Source organism: Bacillus rossius, chromosome 6 (genome assembly GCF_032445375.1).
Source record: "Bacillus rossius redtenbacheri isolate Brsri chromosome 6, Brsri_v3, whole genome shotgun sequence".
NCBI classification, from domain to species: Eukaryota; Metazoa; Arthropoda; class Insecta; order Phasmatodea; family Bacillidae; genus Bacillus; species Bacillus rossius.
The window spans coordinates 66,466,714-66,489,729 of NC_086334.1; the positions used below are offsets into that span (position 1 = coordinate 66,466,714).

The window sequence follows — 23,016 nt, forward strand, 5'->3', positions numbered from 1 at the left end:
TTCTAAAAACTTCTAGAACATTTTAAGAACATAATGTACATAACATAATTATATTCTCCTATATTACAAAATGATCGATTTAATATTTGCTCATTTTCCATTCCGAGAAAATATAATGACTATTTTTTTTTAATAACTTAGGATCAATTTCATATTATATGCCAAATAAGTTAGTTATTTGTTTTAACCTTCAAACACTATTTTCCATCCTTTGTGTTAATAATGTGGTCGTATAAAAATATGCTTTGCACCAAGGTTTAAGATAGGTAATATTAAAAAGGTTTGAAATAAATTTCAATTTATTTGATACTAGATATTTTAGTTTTTTTTTAAAATTTTAACCTTTATTTTTTCGGTAATAATTTGTTTTATCAAAAATTGTTTCAGCCAACGTTTTAGATGAAGTTAGGATTTACACAATAAATTATAACAGATTTGATAGTAAATCTATTAAAAAAAGTAATGATAATTTCTTATTTCAAACCTTGTTATTTGCACCCATTGCAGTAATGGTTAGTAAGATAAAAATTTATATTGACAATAGTTTTAGCCAAAATTTAGATTCAGTAGTTTACATGGTAGGGAAGTTTTAATTATTTTCTCATTCCAACCCCAAGTATTTTCAACCCCCTTAAATAATGGTTATTTTATAAAAATAGTTACAAGCAAAAGTTTTAGATAAAAATTATAAGATTTACTCAATTTGAATGGATTTGGTAGCATGCCTAATAAGGGAGTTATCAATTTTTTGTCATGAAACCCCAGTTTATTCCACACCTTGCAGTCATTGTATGTGATATAAAAATTATTTCAGACAAAAATTGTAAATAATAATTAAAAGTTGGAAAATAAATTAGAAAGAATTTAACAGTGTACATGGTACGGATATTAGGAATTTTTTAAAATTCTAGTCTTGTTTTTTTTAAACCCTTGCTGATCATATTAAAAATGTTTTTTGACAAAATTTTTTGGTATTATTCCTAAGAGTTATAACACATTCAACCTGATATGATATTTTCATATTATGGCAATTACAGCGATTTTTCTATTTTTCCAAAAAACCTTCCTATTTCTACCTCCCCCCCCCTTTTTTTTGGAAATTACGCATTATTAAAGTCAACCGAGATTTTTCATAATTAGATTTTATGTATTAGTTTGGTAGAGGTTTGTGAAAATTTGCTGCAGTTTTCGTGTCCACAATATTGTGATATAAATCTAAATATATATAACTCAAAGGTGATTGCCTGACTGACATAGTGATCTATCAACGCACAGCCCAAACCACTGGACGGATCGGGATGAAATTTGGCATGCAGGTAGATGTAATGTTGTAGGCATCCGCTAAGAAAGGATTTTGATTAATTCTACCCCCAAGGGGATAAAATACCACTCACTGACTCACTCATCACGAGATCTCTAAAACTATACACCCGATTGACTGGAAATTTAGCATAGTTACTCATTTTGTGATGTAGATGCTCACTAAGAACGGATTCTGCGGAAATCCGATCCCAAGGGGAGTTTCGGGGGCGTAATATATCAAAATTTCCAGTTTTTGGTAGGAAATCACCATGGCTACAGCTGTTGCTTTGTTGATGCTTCATTCGTCTCTATGGCAACGACTATATCATTGTTAGTGCAGTCCTCATCACCGTTGAAATTTTGGCGGGTACTTTAAATATCAAAAATTGCCCTTTTTTTCAAGTATATATATTTTACAGACTTTAAACTTCACAGTAATGTACCTTATGTTAGGCAGGATGACACTTTCCGAAAATTAGATCCCATGGGTGGTTAAAACCAGGCAACAGTGGGTACTTTGTCTGCATGAGAACAGGATTTTGCATTGTTCATGCCTTCTGCGTCTCCATGGCAACGGGCATCGCGCGGCAGTGGCGTACCCACAAGGAGGGGCATGTATAATGAGCGGCGCAAGAGTGATCTGCCTGTAGACTGCCGTAGCGAGGTACGGGTACATCAGTTGTACGTTGCGTGCACGAGTCTGGAAACCATCGGTGCTATTCATTTTCTCTCCGGTACATTATACAGCATTGTAATAAATTTTCACTGAATTTTTTTTTTTATTTACCATTACTGTAAATGGGAGATGTGGCTTAATTTTTTTCCATTAGTATAGTCGTGCGAAGCCGGGTTGGGAAGCTAGTAGATGTATCAATATCTTTATATATATAATTCTTTCTATTTGTGTGAATGACACTGAATTCCTCCTAAATGGCTGGACCAATTCTGATGAAATTTTTTGTTGGTCACTGGAGGCTTAGATTTATAATTGGCCTCGGTAGGTGGCCCTGCGATCAGATTATAGGAATTTTTTAATACATTTCTTATGAATTTTTTTTAAATATTTTATGCATATTAAAACATATAACCTAAAAATGATACCCCCCTCCCAAATATTATTTAAAATGAAAATTTCATAAGTGTGGGTATATCTATATATAATAGGAGGTTGGCCATAGACTTTCAAAGTTACAGATGTACGAACTGTGAGTGTAATTACTCTATGTCTACAAAAAATAGCCACGAAGCTATTGTTATGAATAAAGTAGAGGGAGTAAGAAAAACTAAGCTCTTAACCGTTTTACGTCGCCATGTTTGGGACAATTGTCATTACCCGTTTTGTGATTTAATGTTTACCTTTATCATTAAAATTAACTACCCCAGAACATTAACCCTACAGCATTACTACAGATCTCCAGCACAATATTTCTACAGCAAAATACAAACTAGCCCACATACTAAAGCACAATTTTATACACTTACTTTTTCACACTTTGCAAACATTCGTACACTTTCAAATTATATTATAATTTTGCTATTGTAACGAATAAAGTACAGAGTAGGAAAAATGAAAGCTCTTGGCCGTTTTTCATCACCATGTTTGGTACAATTGTCTATACCCATTTTGTGATTTATTTTGCAGTTAACTTATATTATTAAAATGAATTAACGCAGCACATTAGCACTACAGCACTTTCACATAACTGCAGAACAATAGTTTTACAGCAAATTACAAACTAGCCCGCACACTACAGCACACTTTTATACACTAACTAGCAGTGCCCGTGACTTTGTCCGCGTGGACTTTGTTGGGGGGTATTGTGACTTTCTGAGATAATATGGTAGATGCACAGTTTTAGGTTATTCTCAAAACACTCATAACCAATGGTATATTAAAGTACTTCTGCGTAAACTATATTTTTAGTTTTGTCTTTCGACAGAAGTAGAAATTGATTTTTCCCGAACCAGATCTCGACAGAGCAACATATAGTTGCCCATGCGAAAAACACTCTTGGCGTAAATCTATTCCTACGTACTTAAATGTTTGTCCCTGGGCCTTATTAATTGTTACCGCAAACAATACCTTCACCGGGAATTGAATTCGCTTAAAGTGAAAAGGCAAATCCGTTGGTATCATAGGTATGCGAGGTATCAGCACTGTTTGCCCTACTGCTGGACCAGTCAATACTGTAGCACCAATCACGTTATCGCGAAGGAATTTTACTTGGAGTCTGGTTCCGTTGCATAAATTTGGTGGTTTAAGATTCCTTAGCAGCACAATTGGACAGCCAGTTTTTAATTTGAGTGAATGTGAGGGAAGGCCACTTGGATTTAAAGAATTCAAAAATTCTTGTGGATAATGTACCGCATCTTCTTGATCCATTACTTTATCAATGGACCTGTAGTTCACTCTATCTCCTGGAAGTTTACCCAGAATCATGTTATTGATGTCGTCAACGTTACTGTTTCTAGCTGCCAATATTGCCCTTTGACACATCCACTGGTAGTCTTTGTTTTCTATATGGACTACATCTGGGTACACTTTAGAGATTAGGTCTTCAATGCTAGTCATACATGCACGTGCAATACTTAATACTTATTTGGCTACAACACTAATACTTACATTTTAAATATCGCGATATCTTTTGAATGAAACGTCCGAATTGAATAATTCAAAAAGTTCTAGAAAGGTATTGAATTTGTCTTGAATATGGAGTAATTTATTTTGATAAGGATTAATACCAAGGTACACAATAAAGAGTTTTCGAAGCAACGGAATTTTAATTATTTAAAAAAATAAAAGAAAAGACTAATTGTGAGATAACTACAATAGTTAGACATATGGTTACGCAATTTTTTTTGAAGACAATTATATGCTTTGCAAAGTGGTAGTACATTGTTTTGTTCTATAATCAATAGGTTTCGCAGCGCACGCCGTGTAAGGATTTTTTCGGGTCATTTTTTTTAATTTTCGGTTACCTTATCGGACTTTTAGTAAGGATCCCTAATGTTATTGATAATATAATATAGCCTATAGCCTTCCTCGATAAATGTACTATCCAACACTGAAAGAATTTTTCAAATCGGACCAGTGGTTCCTGAGATTAGCACGTTCAAACAAACAAACAAACAAACAAACAAACAAACAAACTCTTCAGCTTTATAATTAGTATAGATTTTCGCACACTTTCGGATTAAGGTAAGTGTACCGGAAGTCGTCATCGCACCAGTAGTCGTCACTTATAAAATAAAAATTCATAACAAGTGCAAGAATGTAAAATCTCGCGTGTCGAACATATTAAAGTTCAGAGCAAGAGTCGTTTATTTTTTTCTACATGAAGATTTCTGAACGCACACGATTGCCGATCGGGGATTCCTGTATCTAAGAAGTCGTGTAGTATACTGTAAGAAGCGAGATATACTGCTGCTGGTTTTTGTTAAGAAGGTAAGTAATTCGTTTTTTTAATAAATTGTGTGCCTGTTCTTTTCAGTGCAATGTTTGTGTTTGTTTGCTTCTGCGAAGTGTTTAGCATGATTTCTAGTACATTAAGTCTTAAGATTATATTCAACGATACAAAGAAAGGGGGGTGACGAGCACTGGATCACTTAATACTCATAAATCACCAGTTATCGTCATACCTGACGAACACTGGTACATGTCAGTTATTTTTAAAATTGAAAATCAGCAACTGCTAAAATGTGTATTACATTATGTTAAGTTTACTGTGCTTGTAAAACTTCCAACCAGTCATCAGGACCAGTAGTCGTCACAGGTGACGACTACTGGTACAAAACAATGACGAATACTAGAACATTAAATTTGACACATATTATTGTTATAAAGCATTCAACTATCATAATTATGACTGCTTCAAAACTTACCCTCGTCAGTTAATTTTGCCTCCCCGATGTTATATAATATAATTTTAATATGATATTTAAGTCTAACCCTTTTTTTTTCATATGAAATCTGTAAATTAACACTAAAAAAATCGGTGTTGCAGTGCCATGCTACGAGGAGGCATATTGAAATATGAGCCCCGCCAGATGGAAGAGGCTTTGCAGGCTGTGAAGGACGGGATGTCCATAAAACAAGCTTCGGAAAGACATGGTGTTCCAAGGAACACTCTTTCCGACAAAGTAAAAGGGAAGACACCTATTGGACGAAAAATGGGACCCGAGTCTTGGCTGAAAAAGGAGGAAGAGAGCATGCTAGTTGATTGGGCCCTTTCTCTCTGCAAAGCAGGATTCCCAAATACCATGGAGGATTTGCAGAATAGTGTGCAGCAGCTCACAAAAGAGTTGAAGAGGCCTTTTCCTTTTAAAGATGGGTGACCAGGTAGGAAATGGTGCGCATCTTTTCTTAAAAGGAACCCAGCCTTAACACTGAGAACTGCCCAGAACTTGACATCTAGTCGGGCTGCTGTCTCACAGAAACAGATTTCAGCATGGTTTGAGGAAGTGTTTAAATATTTGGAGGAAAACCAACTGAAAGATGTTCTCTCTGATCCAAGAAGAGTTTTTAATGGAGACGAGTCAGCATTTTTCCTCAACCCTAAGGGGAACAAAGTACTGGCCAAAAAAGGAGACAGAAACATTTTTCAACAAGTCAATTCCGATGAAAAGGAATGTGTCACAGTATTATTGACTGGGAATGCAGCTGGTGAACTTTGCCCACCACTGCTGTGCTTGAAATACGAAAGACTGCCACAAGATATTGTGGCAGGAATACCTTCTGAGTGGGGAGTGGGCAAGTCACCAAATGGTTGGATGACCGGTGAAGTTTTTTACGAATTTTTGACGAACATATTTTACCCATGGTTGGTGAAGGAGATAACTTTACCAGCAATACTGTTCATCGATGGCCATTCATCACACCTCACACTGAACAGCAGCACATTTTGCAAAGAACATGGCATAGTTTTAGTGGCATTATTACCTAATTCCACCCACATACTGCAACCAATGGATGTAGGAGTTTTCAAGCCACTTAAAAATGGATGGAAAACGGCAGTTCATGAGTGGCGACTGCAGCGTGTGGCAAACAAGGAAGACCCTACACTAAAAAAGAAAGACTTTGCCAAACTGCTGGAAACTGCGATTGAGAAAGCTGTAACTCCAGAAATTTTACAGCACTCATTTAAGAAGAGTGGAATTTTCCCATGGAATCCTTCAGAAGTGGATGAGGACAAGTTCATTTCTACACCCTCCAGTATCCCATGCACACCAACAGTTCTCTTATCTACACCCAAGACTCCAGAGAGTAATGTTTGTAGTTCTGAGATTGTTGAGCATTTGGAAAAATTTCTTGGGAAAGAGAAATTGCAGCTTTTCAAGGAATCTGGAAATGTATGGCAGGGAGATGTAAAGGACATGACAATGTTTGAATATTGGAGACATGTGAAATATTGTGATAAGGTCAAAATCAGCTCTACTGCCCAATATGAGGAATCACACACCCTACAAATTCAAGAAATAATCCCTGAAAGATCATCTACTCATCCAACTGTTGTTGATGAAGTGGGCACAGTCATTGAAGACAATGTTTCATTTGATCCTGATCCCATTCCATCAACATCGAAAGGTCTTTCTGCTGTGCCCACAGAAAAGTCTATTCCCTCTCCTTTCAAGCGAGCATTGTTTTGGCCTTCTCAGAAGCGCAAGTTAAAGAAACGTGCACCGAAAGAGAAAATTCCCTCTGTTGCTAGTTCTAGTGCCTGGCAGGATTATTTTTCCAAGAAAGAGAAGACCAAAATGGACTTGCAGAAGCAAAAAGAAGAACGAGCAGCAGAAAGATTGAGGAAGAGGCTGGAGAAAGAAAAACAGAAAGCCAAAAAGAGGAAGGTGGATGAAAATTCTTCAGTTTCATCAACATCATCGGAGGAAGAATTTGTTACTGTGGAATCTTCAGATGAATGGGTTGAGCAGTATGAAGAAGATAGTGTGGAGTTGGAAGAGGCGACTGATGAAAATTTGCGACCTGGATCGTTTGTACTTGTGACATTTATGGGTGGGAAAAGGGGTGCTACGAAATACAGATTTGTCTGCATTGTCCAAGACACTGAAGGGGAAGAAGTTAAAGTAATGGGCATGCGAGCTCAGGATGATGGTAAAAAGGTGTTTGTGGCGAAAGAAAACGATGTTTATGTAAATAGGTCACAAATAAATGGCATTCTACCACCTCCATTTATGAGCCAGCAAGGTGCCAGGGTCAACTACAATTTTAATGGACATGTTGATGTAAATGAAAATTAAAGTTCAGAAAACTTCTAGTTACTTATTGTAGAAGAGTAACTATGTTGAATTAATTTCCATGCATAATTGTTTTTTTTTTTAAGCAGAATAGATCATTGTTTAAATGTTATTTACTACTCATTGTGATTTTTTAAATAAATATGAGCATAAATTCGCGGGTGCGCAGGAAGAAGGGTATGTGTCAAAATGTCATTGTAAATTACTTATCCCCTTTTTCACGCACGAAAACTGTCAGTTTGTGATGTAACTCCAAAAGTTCAGTACCATAGAATAACACACAAGGGTGCTAGACTAACCCATTTGGACAATTTTGTAGAGCTTGTTCTCCTTTATTCCATACCATAAAAAAACAATTTTTTCCAACATTTGACTTATGCCCGCGCACCCGCGAATTATCAGTTATCATGAATGTTTATTTATCGTAAAAAATTTTGGTTTGTAATGTTTTCTCGCATTTTTCTAGTGTTTCACATGTGTTACGTATTAGTTTTATTAATATTGGTATGTTTATATTTGACAATGTCCTATGCAAGAGTTGGCACAATTTATCTTTGTTGCAGCTTTATTTATTGTGACGGTATCAATATATAGGTAAGTTGATTGTTTTATAATTTTAATTAATTGTTTACATATTTTATATTAGTATAATATAAAAAAATTCGTAAAAATATCTTCAAAAGTTTGAATAATCATTTGAAATAAAATTTATAACTAAAATGGTTTGTAATTATAATTACGAATCCATTATTGCTATCCATAAGTGCTGATACCACGAATGACGACTACTGGCACAAAGATATGACGAGCACTGGGAAAGACGAAAATTGGCATGCAGACTACTGGCACAAAATAACACTTTTTTTAAAATTAGAGATCTTCTATAATAATTGGTTTTTATCTAAAAGTGTTAAATATTATTGTTTAAGAAAGTTTGAGGTTAAAGTCAAACACAAAACTAGCTGTATTCAGGGTGTCTACCAGTTCTAGTAAATTAAATTCCCTGATTTTTCCAGGTTTTCCAGGTCTAAAACTGAACTTTTCCAGGTTTTTTGTAACACAATTACGACATTCCACAAAACTGAAAAAACTGCATAACAGTACATTGACGGGTTTCAAAGTATTTCAACTCACTTAAATTATTTTAAAAAAAATACCTTCTTCCAGACGTGGCCAAAGTGACTCAATTGATGGCAAATAAAACATGCTGCTACAAATATTTCACACACTTACTTTTGCAAAAACATAAGTAAAAGGAGGCACCCATCAATTTCGCAGTGACAACTTTTGTGTCTATTGCACTTGCTTCAGAACGAGCCAAATCCAACACTCGAGCCTTCTTCAACTGCAATGTCATGATCTCCTCTTCAACTCTTCTTTTTCTACCTTCTTCTTGTCTGTAGCTTCCTTTTCTTTTGTTTTGTTTGCAGGGTTTCCTTACGCCTACAACTAGCATTTCTTACATACTGTAACATGGACTTGGTGATATCAACATGCTCTACACCTCCAGAACGTTGAACAAAGTTGTACATCTGTCTAAATGCGATCAGTATTTCTTCCTGCAAGTTTTCAGTCAGCAAATTAGAATTCATTGAAAATCCTCTTTCCAATGAAGCATTTCCATTGGAAAGTACCAACATCATCCTCAGAAACTTTAGAAGGCCTGTTTTGGCAGCTACTGTATGTGCCTTAAGGATGAGCATCCACAAGTGATCAAAGCGCCAGTCTTCTCGAGAAAAAGACGAGAACAGTGCTTCAGAATCTTGCGAGGAACATACCAACTGATATGATCACTCAATGTTATCAGCTTCTTGTCCTTATAGCCACTTGTTTTGAAGACAAAATTCTAAACTGTAATTCACACGCTGTTTTCTCACACCCGAATTTAAAGCCACAGACGGACATAAGCAGGAAATTCCCTTGGTAAGTTTGTACTTCAGGGGACTTTTGTCTTTAAGTTTTTTTACCATAACCTTTAGACAAGTCCTAACATCATTTTTCAGTAACAGGACAGACTTTACTGGTACTTTCTCTTTCTTGATGGCATGGCATACTGCATAACCCAACTTGATATTGTTAGCAGTCAATAGATTTTCCTGGTTATCTGCATCCAATCGAGATACATTGCGTTTCTCTCTAAAGCTCTTCAGTACCTCTGGTTTCAAAAACTTTCCTGCCAAAGCTAATAAAATATCTACCAGTGAATCATAGAGAAAAGGTGCCATGGGTGCTTCACTTTGGAACATTGTGAGAAAATATTCCAGCTCTGATGCCAAAGAGTAGAAGAATGTCAATTTTACTTCTAGAAGATTATCTTCAAGAGCACTTTTCATTACACTGAAAGACACAGATGAAATAGAAACTTCACTAACAAATTTCTTTAGGTGGGGTAACATTTTCATGGCCCGCTCAGCAACTGCAGTATTCCATCTGATTGCACAAAATTTCTTGGAAAAAGCTCTGATCCAGTTATTCTAATGTAATCTGCCCTCCTTGCAGGTACATACATAAACAAATAGTAACTGTGCCTGAAAAAACTAACAACGTCCAATTGTATAGCAGAAATTCCATTTTTGAAAGCACCATGGACCGTATGAAGCCCACAGCTACCAATTTCTAGCAACGATGGCGAATCTTCACCAAAAGTGTCTGTGATATGTATTTTCAAAGCTAACAAAAATGCCCAGTTTACGTTGAGGGCATCCATAGATACTTAAAATTAAATGCACCTGTCGGTATAATCCGAACGTGGGAAGCACATGCTGCAGTACGTACGTTAGCAGGATAACAGACCAGCTTGAACCAGTTTGTATCACGTGATTTAACACCACTTCCGAATTCGATGGTAAATAAAAGAAAATGGACGTGGGAACTGTTCGTTAGATTCCATCCAAAAATAAAATAATGGGACGCGATATACTTGATGCTACGTCAATGCAAGCAGATCAATAAACAAAAAACGTTTTGCCAACTACAACCTACCAAACAAAAATTCCCTGATTTTTCCCTGATTACAATATTCCCTGATTTTTCCAGGTTTTCCAGGGTCAGTAGACACCCTGTGTATTACACCAACAAGGTTAGGTAGGCAAATTTTTTTTTGTAAAATTTTTCTTAGCATGACGACTACCGGTGCACTTACCTTACTTTATAATTTTCAAAAGTTTTAAACTTTTAAATTCTTCAAATATTATTTATGTTAAACGACTCATTGAAAATAAACAAGTAAGTTTGTTCAACAACTAACAACATTCAAAAATTAAAATATAAGTTACAAATATTTGTGTGTTGTGTGTTTATTAAAGAATAATGGTACGTCTTCCGTGGACGAGGTGGAAATATTGGTCGACGTACACATAATTCACAAATAGCCCACACCCGTTGGTTAAACAGAACGGCAAAAGACAATGCAAATTTAAGAGACTAGGTTGCAAACACGTGCAAATGAAAGTCTAAAGCAACGCAACGGATGCCTTCAAGCTAATACATTGAGACAAAGACAGGCGCGTCAACGCGACATTGACAAACATAAAGCAGATGAACGACAGCGCCTGCAAGTACATAGCGCAATGACACATGCATTACGTCTCCGCCTCGCATTCAAATATGAGTCCAACATTGACTATTCGTCATATTAACAAATTGCCATCGGCGCTAAGGACAAATAATGCCAAAACTGACATGCATTCAAATACAAAGGTGAATCAGCAGGTTTCTGCTGCGTGTCTGGAAAAGTTGTACTGCACCCCATTGAATTTGCCGCCAGAACCATTGAAAACAATACTGGATAAAGCCACACCTCAATCAAATCTGTTTTTGCATAAAATTTGTAAATTCAACTCTTTTTCCAAATCACATTTGGAGCAACAAAAATCACCTAGAATGAGAGTGGTCGTAATCTTAAATCAACGTTTAAGATTCAGGGCCAAGTGTATCATCAAATTGGTTCTTTAATTTCAATGCCTGATGCCGATCCAAAACTCTTGCAAATCTACTTCATGGGCGATGAAGAACAACTCATTTAAAATATTTTTAAAAAATGATTGATCGATTGATTGTTACACTTGCGAATGGGCTTCTTCTCTACTACAACCCCCCCCCCCCCTTTCTAGCCCAATTTCTGAAGCCTTTTCCTCAAGTCCTTTCCTCGTATCACATCCAGTATCTTTCCCTCAATCCAATTTCCCTCCCCATCCTCACCAAGAATACTTGCCTTCCTCTTTCCGTTCTTCTCCACTCTCTCTGAATCTTCCACCCTTGATCCCCTCTCCCTCTATACACCCCTTTGTTCAACCTGTCTCCCAGTATCCCCCAGCCCCCATCGGCAATTATCTCCCTAAAAGCCTTCACCAATCGCTTACTTTCTTCCTTCTGTGTAATGTGCCCCCTGTGTAATGTGCTCCTTCATTATCACTGATGGCCTATGCGTCTCACCCATCGCCCCTTCCCTCTTCCTCCGCATACCCATTGCCCATCTAGCCACCTTACGTTACACCTTTTCCAGTTTCTTAATGTCTATCCCCAGGTATGGATTCCAAATTGCAGCTGCATATTCAAGCATTGGCCTCACCAACATTGAATCCACCTTCTCCTTTACTCTCTGCCCTGTCCCCGTCAGTGTCCTAGCAATCAGCCCCAGCCCCCCCCCTCCTCTTCTTTACCACCCGCTGCACCGGCTTTCCCCAACCTAGATCACATTGTAGGGTTTCTACTAGGTACTTGTATTCCCCTACCTCCTGACTCTATTGCCCCTTACAACTATATATTTGCTTAGCAACCTTTATTTTCCTTGTGAATCTGATCACCTTTGTTTTGTTGATATTTATCCCCATTCCATTTGCCCTTGACTAAACTTCCAGCTTCTTCAAGTCTTCCTGCCAGTGTGCCGCTTCCGCCAGTTTCATAGATTACGTAGTTATCAGCGAACAGTCTCAGTTTGCTTTCCAACTCCTCCCCAACATTGTTCATCACAATCATCAGATGTTAATTTTTTAGTGGATGAACTCTCTAACTGCATATGTAACAGTATGAATGAATTTATTCCTGTAATTTCTAAAAAATCTACTAAGTACCCTTGCTGGTTCTCTAGTGAATTAATATTTAATCTAAAAGCTAAAAAACACTTCCATAAATTACAGAAAAGAAACATGATCTACTATTCCTAATTTTCATTCTACAGGAAGCAAGTTAAATATCTAATCAAACGTGAAAAAATCAATTGGACTCGACATATTAATAACAAAGTAAGGTCTTATCCTAAAAAGTTCTGGCGCTATGTAAAAATAATGAGAAATGGTTACCGTGAAGAGTATTCTCTCAAGGTTAATGATGTTGTCTTTTCTGACCCTGTTTTGCTATCTAATACCTTTGCTGAATATTTTTCTAATGTATATTCATCTACTAATCACAATCATAATGTTAATGTATCAACGTCAAACCATGATACCATTTTGGTCCCCGTTATTTCTGAAAGTCTTGTGCTTTGGGGTATTAAATCCCTAAAATCTTCTATGTCATGTGGTCTGGAATACCTAACTTTGTTCTTAAAGGCTGTTCATACATATTAACACCACTTCTTAAACATTTATTTAACGTAAGTTTGAAAAGTCAAACGTTTCCCACCAAATGGAAAATAGCAAGGGTAATTCCCATTCTCAAAAGCAGTTCTAAATTAAAGGTATCTAACTACTGTCCTATTTCTATCCTTAATGGTTTGTCTAAAATATTTGAAAAAATTATCTTTAAATTCTTAAATTTCCCAATTAAAAACCGACTGTCTCCTTCACAACATGGTTTTAGAACTGGTATGACCACAGCAACCAACCTTGTGTCCTTTCTAAATCCTATTTATTATGAGGTAACGAACAGGGGTCAGGTAGATGCCTGCTACTTTGACCTTGCAAAAGCATTCGACACTGTTAACCATGATATTTTACTCAGTAAACTTGATAAATTTGGTTTATGTGGCAATTTTGTAACCTGGTTTTCCGACTACCTTCAGAATAGATGCTTCTTTGTTTCCATCAACAACGGTTATTCTTCATATTTTAAAGTTCCATCTGGGGTCCCGCAGGGTGGCACTCTCTCTCCATTACTTTTCAATATTTTCATTGATGATATTACATTTGTACCTAAACATTCGAGTGGTGTATTGTTTGCCGATCATTTTAAAATTTCCAGAAGTATTAACTCTATCAATGACTGCTTGTTACTTGAAATTGATATACATGAAATTAATAAATGGTGCTTATTAAAATTAGTAACTCTTAACACAAGTAAAACAAAAATTATCTCCTTCACAAGGAAATATCATCCTGTAAAATATGATTATGTTCTTAACAATAAAATAATCCCAATCACTTCTTCTTCTATAAAAGATTTAGGTATGCTACTTGACTCAAAATTATATTTTCACTTGCATGTAAATTACTTAGTTACTAGTTCAAATAGAACATTAGCATTAATCAAATATACTACGTTCTATACTACAAACAGTGACTCTCTTCTTTTCTTTATTTATCACTTGTTAGATCTAAGTTAGAATATTGTTCAGTTATTTGGAATTCAATTAATGCTTCCGATAGCAATAAATTAGAATCCATTAAGAATAAATTTGATAAAATAATTAAACTTAAAAACTTCTCTCAGCTTAAGTACTATAGATTCTCTTTCTGAACGCCGTATCTATCTGGATTATGTATTTATTAAAAATGGCTACCGTTCAAAATTAAATTGTAAGTCCATTCTTGATAAAACTGGCATTAGAATTCCCAAATTTAACAGCCGTTTAACATCTACCCTATGTACATACCATAAAAAGAATGATATAATTTTTCGACTCATTTCTAATTTCAATAAAATTGATCATCTTAATCTGTGAAAGTGTAGCTAGGTATATAATGTATTTTTTCTTTTAATTAATTTTTACATAAGTCTGCAATTAGTAATTTCATTATACTGTAATGTCTATGTTTTGTATTTCTTTTTATGCATTTTATATTTTGATGTTTATTTTTAATAGTTATACTTATTTTAACTTTACTTGTTTGTTTGTATTTTGTTTGTATTGTTTATATGTTGTCCTTGTATATATGTCGTGCCCACCGCTTAAGCCCTCGGCTGTTGGTGAGCATGTTACAATATTAATAAATAAATAATAAATAAATAAATTACGAACAGCAGGACCCCAATACGATCCCCTGTATTTTCATAAACTATATAAACATAATTTGAACCCAAATTATTATGCTTTATTTTCTCCAAAATGTAAAGAGGCTAAGTTAGTAATTTACCAAAGACAAAAAATTTTGGCTCCAAAATATCAACATTAAAAACAACCAAAAAAATTCTGGCATTATGTTTATTCCTAATTTTTTTATTAAAGGTTGTGCAAACCTTCTAGTGCCTCACTTTAAGTATACAAAATAGTGTTTATCCCCTTCAATGGAAAACTGATACAATGATTCCAATTCATAAAAAAAGGCAGCAAGCTAGACGTATCCAACTATAGGCTTATATCGCTGTTAATTGGTTTCACCAAAGTGTTTGATAGAATAATCTATAAGAATCTCAGCTTCAATTTACAAAACAAACTATCAGACAACCAACATAGGTTCTGAAATAGAAAAGTAACCACAACTAACCTTCATTATTTTCTAAACCAAATTTTTGGAGACATACTAACTGGAGGTCAGGCAGATGCTTTTCAACATAACATTTTCTCGGTATCGTGAACTAGAATACAGTACCAACCGGTCGATCCTATTTTGCAATACCCATATTTAATTTATTGAAAGTAAGAATTTTTAAGATTTTTTTTTTTTTTCGGTATCGTAAACCGGCAACTCTAATTTGAGTTTCCAATATTTTATTCCTCAAAAATCACCACTTTCCACTAAATTTCTATATTTTTAGTGTAATGAATTTTTATAATAAAGAGAGCACACTCCCAATACTGCCACAAGTTGTAACAACTACAGACATAATTTTAAATAACAATGAAAAATCTGTATTGAAAAACAGAATAGAGCAAATGATTTATATTCTAGTTAACTATACCAGAAAAATATAATATTCAAAAAATGAAATGAGTGAAAAAATAGTGTTTTTACAGTTCCTCGCCCAAAACCACCATATTCCCGCACTTGTCCCGTAAGAAAATAGAGGTGGTAATGACATGACACTTCTGTGACATCGTCTGTATTGTTATGGTACTGCGATCTAGAGTAGTCCCAAATATTGCAATGTTAACACTTTGCGCACTATGCCCGAGCACGACTCGGGTTTACATGAAGCACTGAGCACACTATGCCCGAGCGCCGCTCGTTTTTCATTTCACAATGCATTTCAGCGGGAATTATACACTACCGAACGAGCAGTGCTCGTCTCTCGTATACATCCAACTTCCACGAAGTTACGAAAAAATCCGCTAGATGGTGTTTATTGCCAGGTAATGGAGTTGACCACTTTTTTCTGACTGCGCCACTCGAGGGGATTCCCTGCTCGAGTGATTATTCTTGCGACGCACAGTTGTTTGAAATGGCGCGTCGGAAGCGCTTGTCAGATTATGACGAGATTACTTGGAATTCGGGCTCAGAATTAGAAGAAAGTGACAGTGATTCGGAAAAATATGATGATTCAGAGTATTTACCGGACACAGGTAAGTGGCTGTAGAAATTTTACTGTAAAGTTTTACTATTACACTTCATTCCGTATTTTTCGGCATATAAAGTACTGTTGAGTACAAATGTTGTAATGTTTGTGAGCTAGATTGTGTTTCTTATCGCGTAGATATTTATGGGAAGGCTAAAAGACTGGCACTTCCTGCTATTCGGCTTCATACGAATTGGTTAGCCGCTCAGAATGTTTTCCTAGTCACGTCGCGTCGGTGTGTAGCATTGAAACCGGCTGCGCGCTTATCTCTTCGCCACGTATGTGGCTTCTTTTATCACGCTACCACTGATCGCATCCAGGCAATTTTTATTATTTCTGTAGGAAAAGTAATGGGGAAAACGTAATGTTATATTTTTCCTTGTTTATTGTTATACATACTTTTTTATTGCCTCTTTATATAATATTACCGAGCAGTGCTGTATAAACGTACTGACTGATTTTTTTAGGTTGAATGTAAAAAATAACATTCGAATTGGGTGTTTCAATATTGAAATTTGCCCCTAGTAAAAACACTAGCTAAAGTAATAATTGTTTCTTATATTATTCAACAACTTTAGCGGAATATTTAATATTTCTACAGTGAATTGCTGCTCTAAACAACAACCTTAGATGTAGATTTTGAAATCAATATTCTTATACATTGAAAAATTATTTATTTACAAAAAAATATATGTTTATGTTGCTTTTAGGTGATGACAGCAATGATGACGATATTTCTGACACTTCAGTCGATGAAATATCACATGACACGACTTCCACTTCCGCTAAAAAAAGACCGTCACAGCCAAGCAGTAAAAAAAAAACCTCCGCTCAGCCAAGGCATGATTTTGATTGGCGTGACGCTGCCAGTATTTGAGGAAAACTGTGGTGTCTTAGCTGATCTCACCAGTGACTGTACAGTGTTGGAATGTTTCTCTCTTTTCTTTGATGACAAATTGTTCAAACTCATAAAGAAAGAGACAAATCGTTATGCTGCAACTACAATTGGTGCACTCAAACGTCAGCAAAAATTGAAACCACATTCAATGTGGAATAAGTGGGTTCCTGTGAAGCTTCACGAAATAAAGTGTTTTTTCGCGATTGTTTTTCACATGTGTTTGTTGAAAAAGCCGAACATAAGTGATTACTGGAGCACCGACCCGGTCCTTCACTCATCTTTTGCAGGCAAGCTCATGAGCAGAGACCGATTTCTTTCTATACTGAGTATGCTGCACCTGAACGACAACAACCAGTATGCTCCAAAAAATGACCCTAATCACGACCCTGTGTTCAAAATTAGGCCAATACTAGATTATTTCAACAAGCAAAGTAAAGCATCATTGTCTCCAGACAAAGAACTTACAGTTGATGAGGGGATGTGTCCATTTCGAGGAAGGATTGGATTCAGAGTGTACATAAAAAATAAACCACACAAATATGGACTGAAACTGTACATACTGGCTGAAGCAAAATCTGGTTATGTCTTGAACACAGAGCTGTATTCTGGAGCAGCTGCAGGACACAGCAATGCGGTTGAGCCTCTCATTTACAGATTGTGTAATAATTATTTGGGAAAGGGATATGTTATATACATGGACTGATTTTACACGAGTCCTTCTCTCTTGAGGAAGCTCCGGCACGATGATACTTTGGGTGTTGGGACCGTAATGAAGAACAGGAAAGGACTATGTAAGCAGTTAGTGAACACACCCTTGAAGAAAGGAGAGTTTTCTTTTCGACGTTCTGAAGAACTCTTTTTTCTGAAGTGGAAGGATACACGTGATGTATTCATGTTATCTTCATTACACAAGAATGGTGCCACTGTACTTCAAACCAAAGCAAAAGGAGGTCATGTGATGAAAGCAAAGCCAAACGTTGTAGTTGACTACAATCTCTATAAATGTGGGGTGGATCGTGGAGATCAGCTGCAGGGTTATTACCCATTTGCACGACGCACTCTAAAATGGTGGAAGAAACTATTTTTTCACTACCTCATCATGTCAGCGGCCAATGCTTATCTTGTTTTCAAAAGACTACAGGCACAGAACAGTCGCTTACATTTTGCTGACTTTATAAGGACCGTAGCAAGTTCTCTAGCAGATTGTGTTACAGTGGAGAGAGAGAGTTCATTGCCAGGGCCTTCTTGTGCATCAAGACTCACCTCAAAGCACTTTCCTTCAAAGATTCCTGCAACAGAGAAGAAGGAACGGCCTACTTGAGTGTGCAAGGTGTGTGCCGACACAAGCAAGAAAAACACAGGCAAAAAAGTACGGAAAGAAACAAGATGGATGTGCTCATCCTGCAGTGTAGCATTATGCCTTCCTGAGTGTTTCAGGAAGTATCACTCCTTAAGAGACTATTCTGTGTAAAAGATGTTGCATCCAACAGAAAATAATATTTTCATAAGTAAAATAACAGGTATCTAATGAACTGAAATTTTCATTACTGTAATGTTGTTTTCATAAATGTTCATATTATTGATAATTTGCTACATTATTATTTATTTTATTATGTATAATCACTACTGAAATGTGCTATACAATACCGGTAATTGAAAAGTAATGACACAACTGAAATTCGCAACTTCATTTTTTTTTTTTACTAGAATGAAATTTTTCATAACTGCTCATTGTATTGATGTTTTGATATTATTTTTATTTGGAATAATACGATTGAAATTCTGTAAATATACATTATTGTTTTGAAAAACTTTGTACAAAAATTAATCGGCAACTTCTGTTTTCTTTAGTATGACATTTTGCAGAAATGTTCGTTGTATATTTGTATTATTTTTGTACCATTATGCTATTTTCATTTTGATTATTTATTATAAAAGTACCGACATTTTCTAACATGTTATTACTATTTTGAAAACAACTTATTTCAAAATAGGATGAGTAATGTTAGTTATCTTTATTACATGGAACCTAGTTTATCAACCATTGTTTTGATAATTTGATAATTTTTATTTTATAATTATAAAATTATTTTCGGTAAATATGTATTGTACGGATTAGCGCCAAAAAAAATCGTACAAATATGAAATAACTTTCATTATATGCTATCTTACCTCCTCTTTTCAAAACTGCCTGCGGAGATTAAAAATTCCAATTACTTTTGAAGATATTGAATTTTTTAATATTCATTTTTTGCCGAATTTTTAAAAAAAAAATTTTAAAAATACGAAAATACCTTCATTCTGTGCTCTATAACTTCCTCTTTTCAATAAACCCGGCGGAGATAAGAAATTCCAAATACTTTAGGAGATATGAATTTTTTAATTTCAATAACTATATCTGTACATCCACACGGCGTCGACCATTGTTTTATTTATTTACGAGTGTCAATTGTGTTTTATTGGATAAGGTTGTCACGTGATAGGTCGTGATAGGCCAATATTCAAATGAACCAATAGGTGATGATTAATTTCTTATTGTTCAAAACGATGTGTAATTACAACGGTCACTTCGCTATTTGGATTAGATGTTGTAGGCGTTCTTGGAATTCGTCTATCATTATCGTGTTACATTCTGTCTTTGAAATGGCCTGTGTTTCTGGGAATAGTCAGCTATGCGGCGGGTGTACCCTGCATGTATTCGATTTTGTGCATTTGTGTGATGATTGGAAATTTTTGTTTGAATTTTTAGTTGATCATGGAGTTTTGAGTAGTGAGGTAAAGTGCGACCAATGTGGGACGGTAATTGAGTTGGCCGAGGACAGCGAATATTTTCAATGTCACCGGACAACGGTAACTCGTGCCAGTAAAAGAATTAAAAGGGTAACTTGTTGTTTCAAAAAATCTTTCAGGACCGGCACGTGGTTTTCCAAAAGTAGACTTTCCATTGAAACGATTATGAAGATGACTTATTTTTTTTTAACGATTCATCACCCAAATACTGTTTTCATTCAGAAGAATTGTAATGTCAGTTTGAAAACCGTCGTAGATTGGTCGTCATTTTGCAGGGAAGTATTAATTAAGTGGAGTTTGGACTTAAATGTAGGGAAGTTGGGTGGGCCGGGGAAAGTTGTCGAAATTGATGAGGCAAAAATTGGTAAGCGTAAAAATAATAAGGGGCGAGTCATCCAGGGTCAGTGGGTTTTTGGCGGAATCGAGAGAAATGGTGATAACATTTTTCTCGTTCCTGTCAAAGATCGTACTAGCAGAACGCTCCTGCGCGTGATCAAGAAGTACATTTCGCCTGGAACAACAATTATAAGCGACTGTTGGCGTGCTTATAATTGTCTTTCTAAGCATGATTATCTTCACCTGAAGGTTAATCATAATATGAACTTTGTTGATCCCGACACAGGGGCGAACACCCAAAGAATAGAGAGACTTTGGCGGGAAGTGAGGCAGAATGTACCTCAATATGGTCGACGAGTTGACCACTACGTCGGGTACCTTGCGGAATTCATGTTCCGTCGGAGGTATCGCGACGTAGGTGAACGTCTACATCATTTCTTATTAAGTGCGAAGGAAATGTACCCGCCTCCAACTTAGGTGAGTTTTTAACGTTTCAAATTTTGTTGTGTTATTTTTTATTATATTGTTGCGCGAAAAAAAAAATTACGTTCGTTCCTACTGTTAATCATTTGTTCCGGGTTTGTTAGGTTAGGTCAGCTACATTAAAAATGCTCTAAAACTAAACAACAATTGAAATAAATTTATATAATTTTCATGTCCGCTCAGTTTTCAATTATTTATAATGTAGCTGACCTGACCTAATCTACCTTTGTCCCGTTTTGCACACACGGCAAAATATAAAATGGCGCGGCTCGAATGATTACATAGGGCTTGTATTGCAAAATAAGAACGGCGATATCTCCTAAAGTAATTGGAATTTTTAATCTCCGCAGGCAGTTTTGAAAAGAGGAGGTAAGATAGCATATAATGAAAGTTATTTCATATTTGTACGATTTTTTTTGGCGCTAATCCGTACAATACATATTTACCTTATTTTCCATAATAGAAATATAATTTTGTATGTTAGTTTTTCAGTTTCCAGAGCTGCCAAGAAAATAAATAGTGTTCATAGATTTCTTTACTGTAATCACATTCACTTCATTGATTACCTATATTGCTAAATTGTGCTATTTTACTGTATTCTCAATTTTATATAATAGTGATGTATAAGTTTCTTTCTTGTTAGCTATACAAGTGCAAATAAGTTGTAAATATACTTTAGAAATTTGAAAACTAATAAAAAATATATATACATAAACTTATATCATATTTTCAAATAATGCAACAACTATTTCACGTATAAAACTTTTTTATTTTCTTGAAAACATGTTATTATTATAAAATTATTTTCAGTAATATATAAATTAAAACACTTTAAGTAAATATTTTTATAAAAAAGTAAACGTTTCAAAAAACAAAAAAACAATTATACAAATTATTTAAAGTACCACTAATTTTAAAAATAACATCACCAATTAACCTTAAAAGGCACAGTATACAAATACTTTTGGATAAAATGCCGCTTCAGTGTGCTAAGTGTTAATTTACAGTTATTAGGAAGAAGGCAAAGAATCATAAATTGTATTATCAACATTTTGTTTGCTATTGTTTCAATGCACCTCTGTGATGAATACTTACCCATTATGTCTTTTTTATACTACCAAAGAACACAGATTGGGACAAAAACATCAAGTTGGCCAATGTATTAGTACCAGGGAGATTCTATTGTCCACGCCAACCACGACGTCTAAGGGTCACATATATAATCGGCGATCGGTGTCCGTCAGACACAATTTGGAGCATTGCTACTGAAAATGGGGCTATAGCCAGCATCGAAAAGAACTGTATACATCTACAAAAATAATGACAGAAGCCTCAGAAGATAACGAGCTTGCCGTAACGTACTTACAGATTCGGAATTGTTAATCGCATATTCTTGAAGCGCGAAGTTCCTGATAGGGTGCATTAAAATCTGCAACAGGCCCGCAAAACAATAACTTTACAACACAATTTATACACAATGCAGGATGTAATTACAAAAATTAATACTCACTTCATTTGACTTGGAACCTCGCTGTATTTGACGAGCAACTGAAGCAATGTTATTAACATTTACTTGAACTCTATCAGCTAGTCGTAATTTTGAGTCCACAAACAAACTCCTCGCGCTGGTGCTGGAAGCAGAAGCCATTTTCGAATGTTTATATTTAAATATTTTAAAAAATAAACACCATAGATTACAGAATACGTAAAGTATCTACAATCAAGGAGTGGGGAGGACGGAAGAGGCGTCCTAACGTTGGATTCATGAAACATAGGTATTCCACACCAATGATACACAAAACGTTGACGATGTCGCTTATTTGTGCAATAAATAATACCTATGTTGTAAATGCAGTTCGATTATTGTTATTCAATAAAAAAAACAGACTAGTTATTTTGTTGGATTTAGCTTTTACATTTTAAAAGTTAAAAAATAATGTAATTATATTTAAAACCCACAAAATTAAAAATGTTTGTGACGTATATTTAACCTATAATTGACCGCACATTTGAAGTATTCGTGATTTAGTTAATATGTATTTTACCTCAGTTATTGACGTGATAACGTCTTATAAATCGATGAACGCCGGCTGCTCGCACGAAAAAGCATGACTTATTATCACGTTCCGCCTCAGCCGACCGTGCAAGAACCGGCCAACTACCCTGCGAAAAAATCTTCTATAATATCAAAAATGATAATGCGGGCTTTTTAAAAGGAGCAATTTAAAAAATTTGATATTTTTACCAATTTCGTCATTTCAAATTAACAATTTATTGACATTGATTTCATTTCAGTTTATTTC

General features: G+C 35.4%; 1 protein-coding gene across 3 annotated transcripts in view; it reads right to left on the minus strand.

The window, feature by feature from the left end:
* The window catches only part of LOC134533276 (BLOC-1-related complex subunit 7), a 58,947-nt gene extending 36,534 nt beyond the window's left edge, over positions 1 to 22,413 (minus strand). Inside the window, exons 1-2 of one of the 3 annotated variants that reach the window (XR_010075291.1) lie at positions 22,224 to 22,396; positions 22,080 to 22,142 (exon numbers count right to left, since the gene is read on the minus strand). Coding sequence is in view for 2 of the 3 variants with exons in the window: in XM_063370726.1 (XP_063226796.1) it covers positions 22,080 to 22,142; positions 22,224 to 22,361 (201 nt within the window). In the remaining variant the exon portion in view is untranslated. Of the gene's footprint in view, positions 1 to 22,079; positions 22,143 to 22,223 lie in introns of all 3 variants that reach the window. The other 2 variants (XM_063370726.1, XM_063370727.1) reach the window with 2 other exon arrangements.
* Between the last annotated feature and the right edge of the window lie 603 nt (positions 22,414 to 23,016).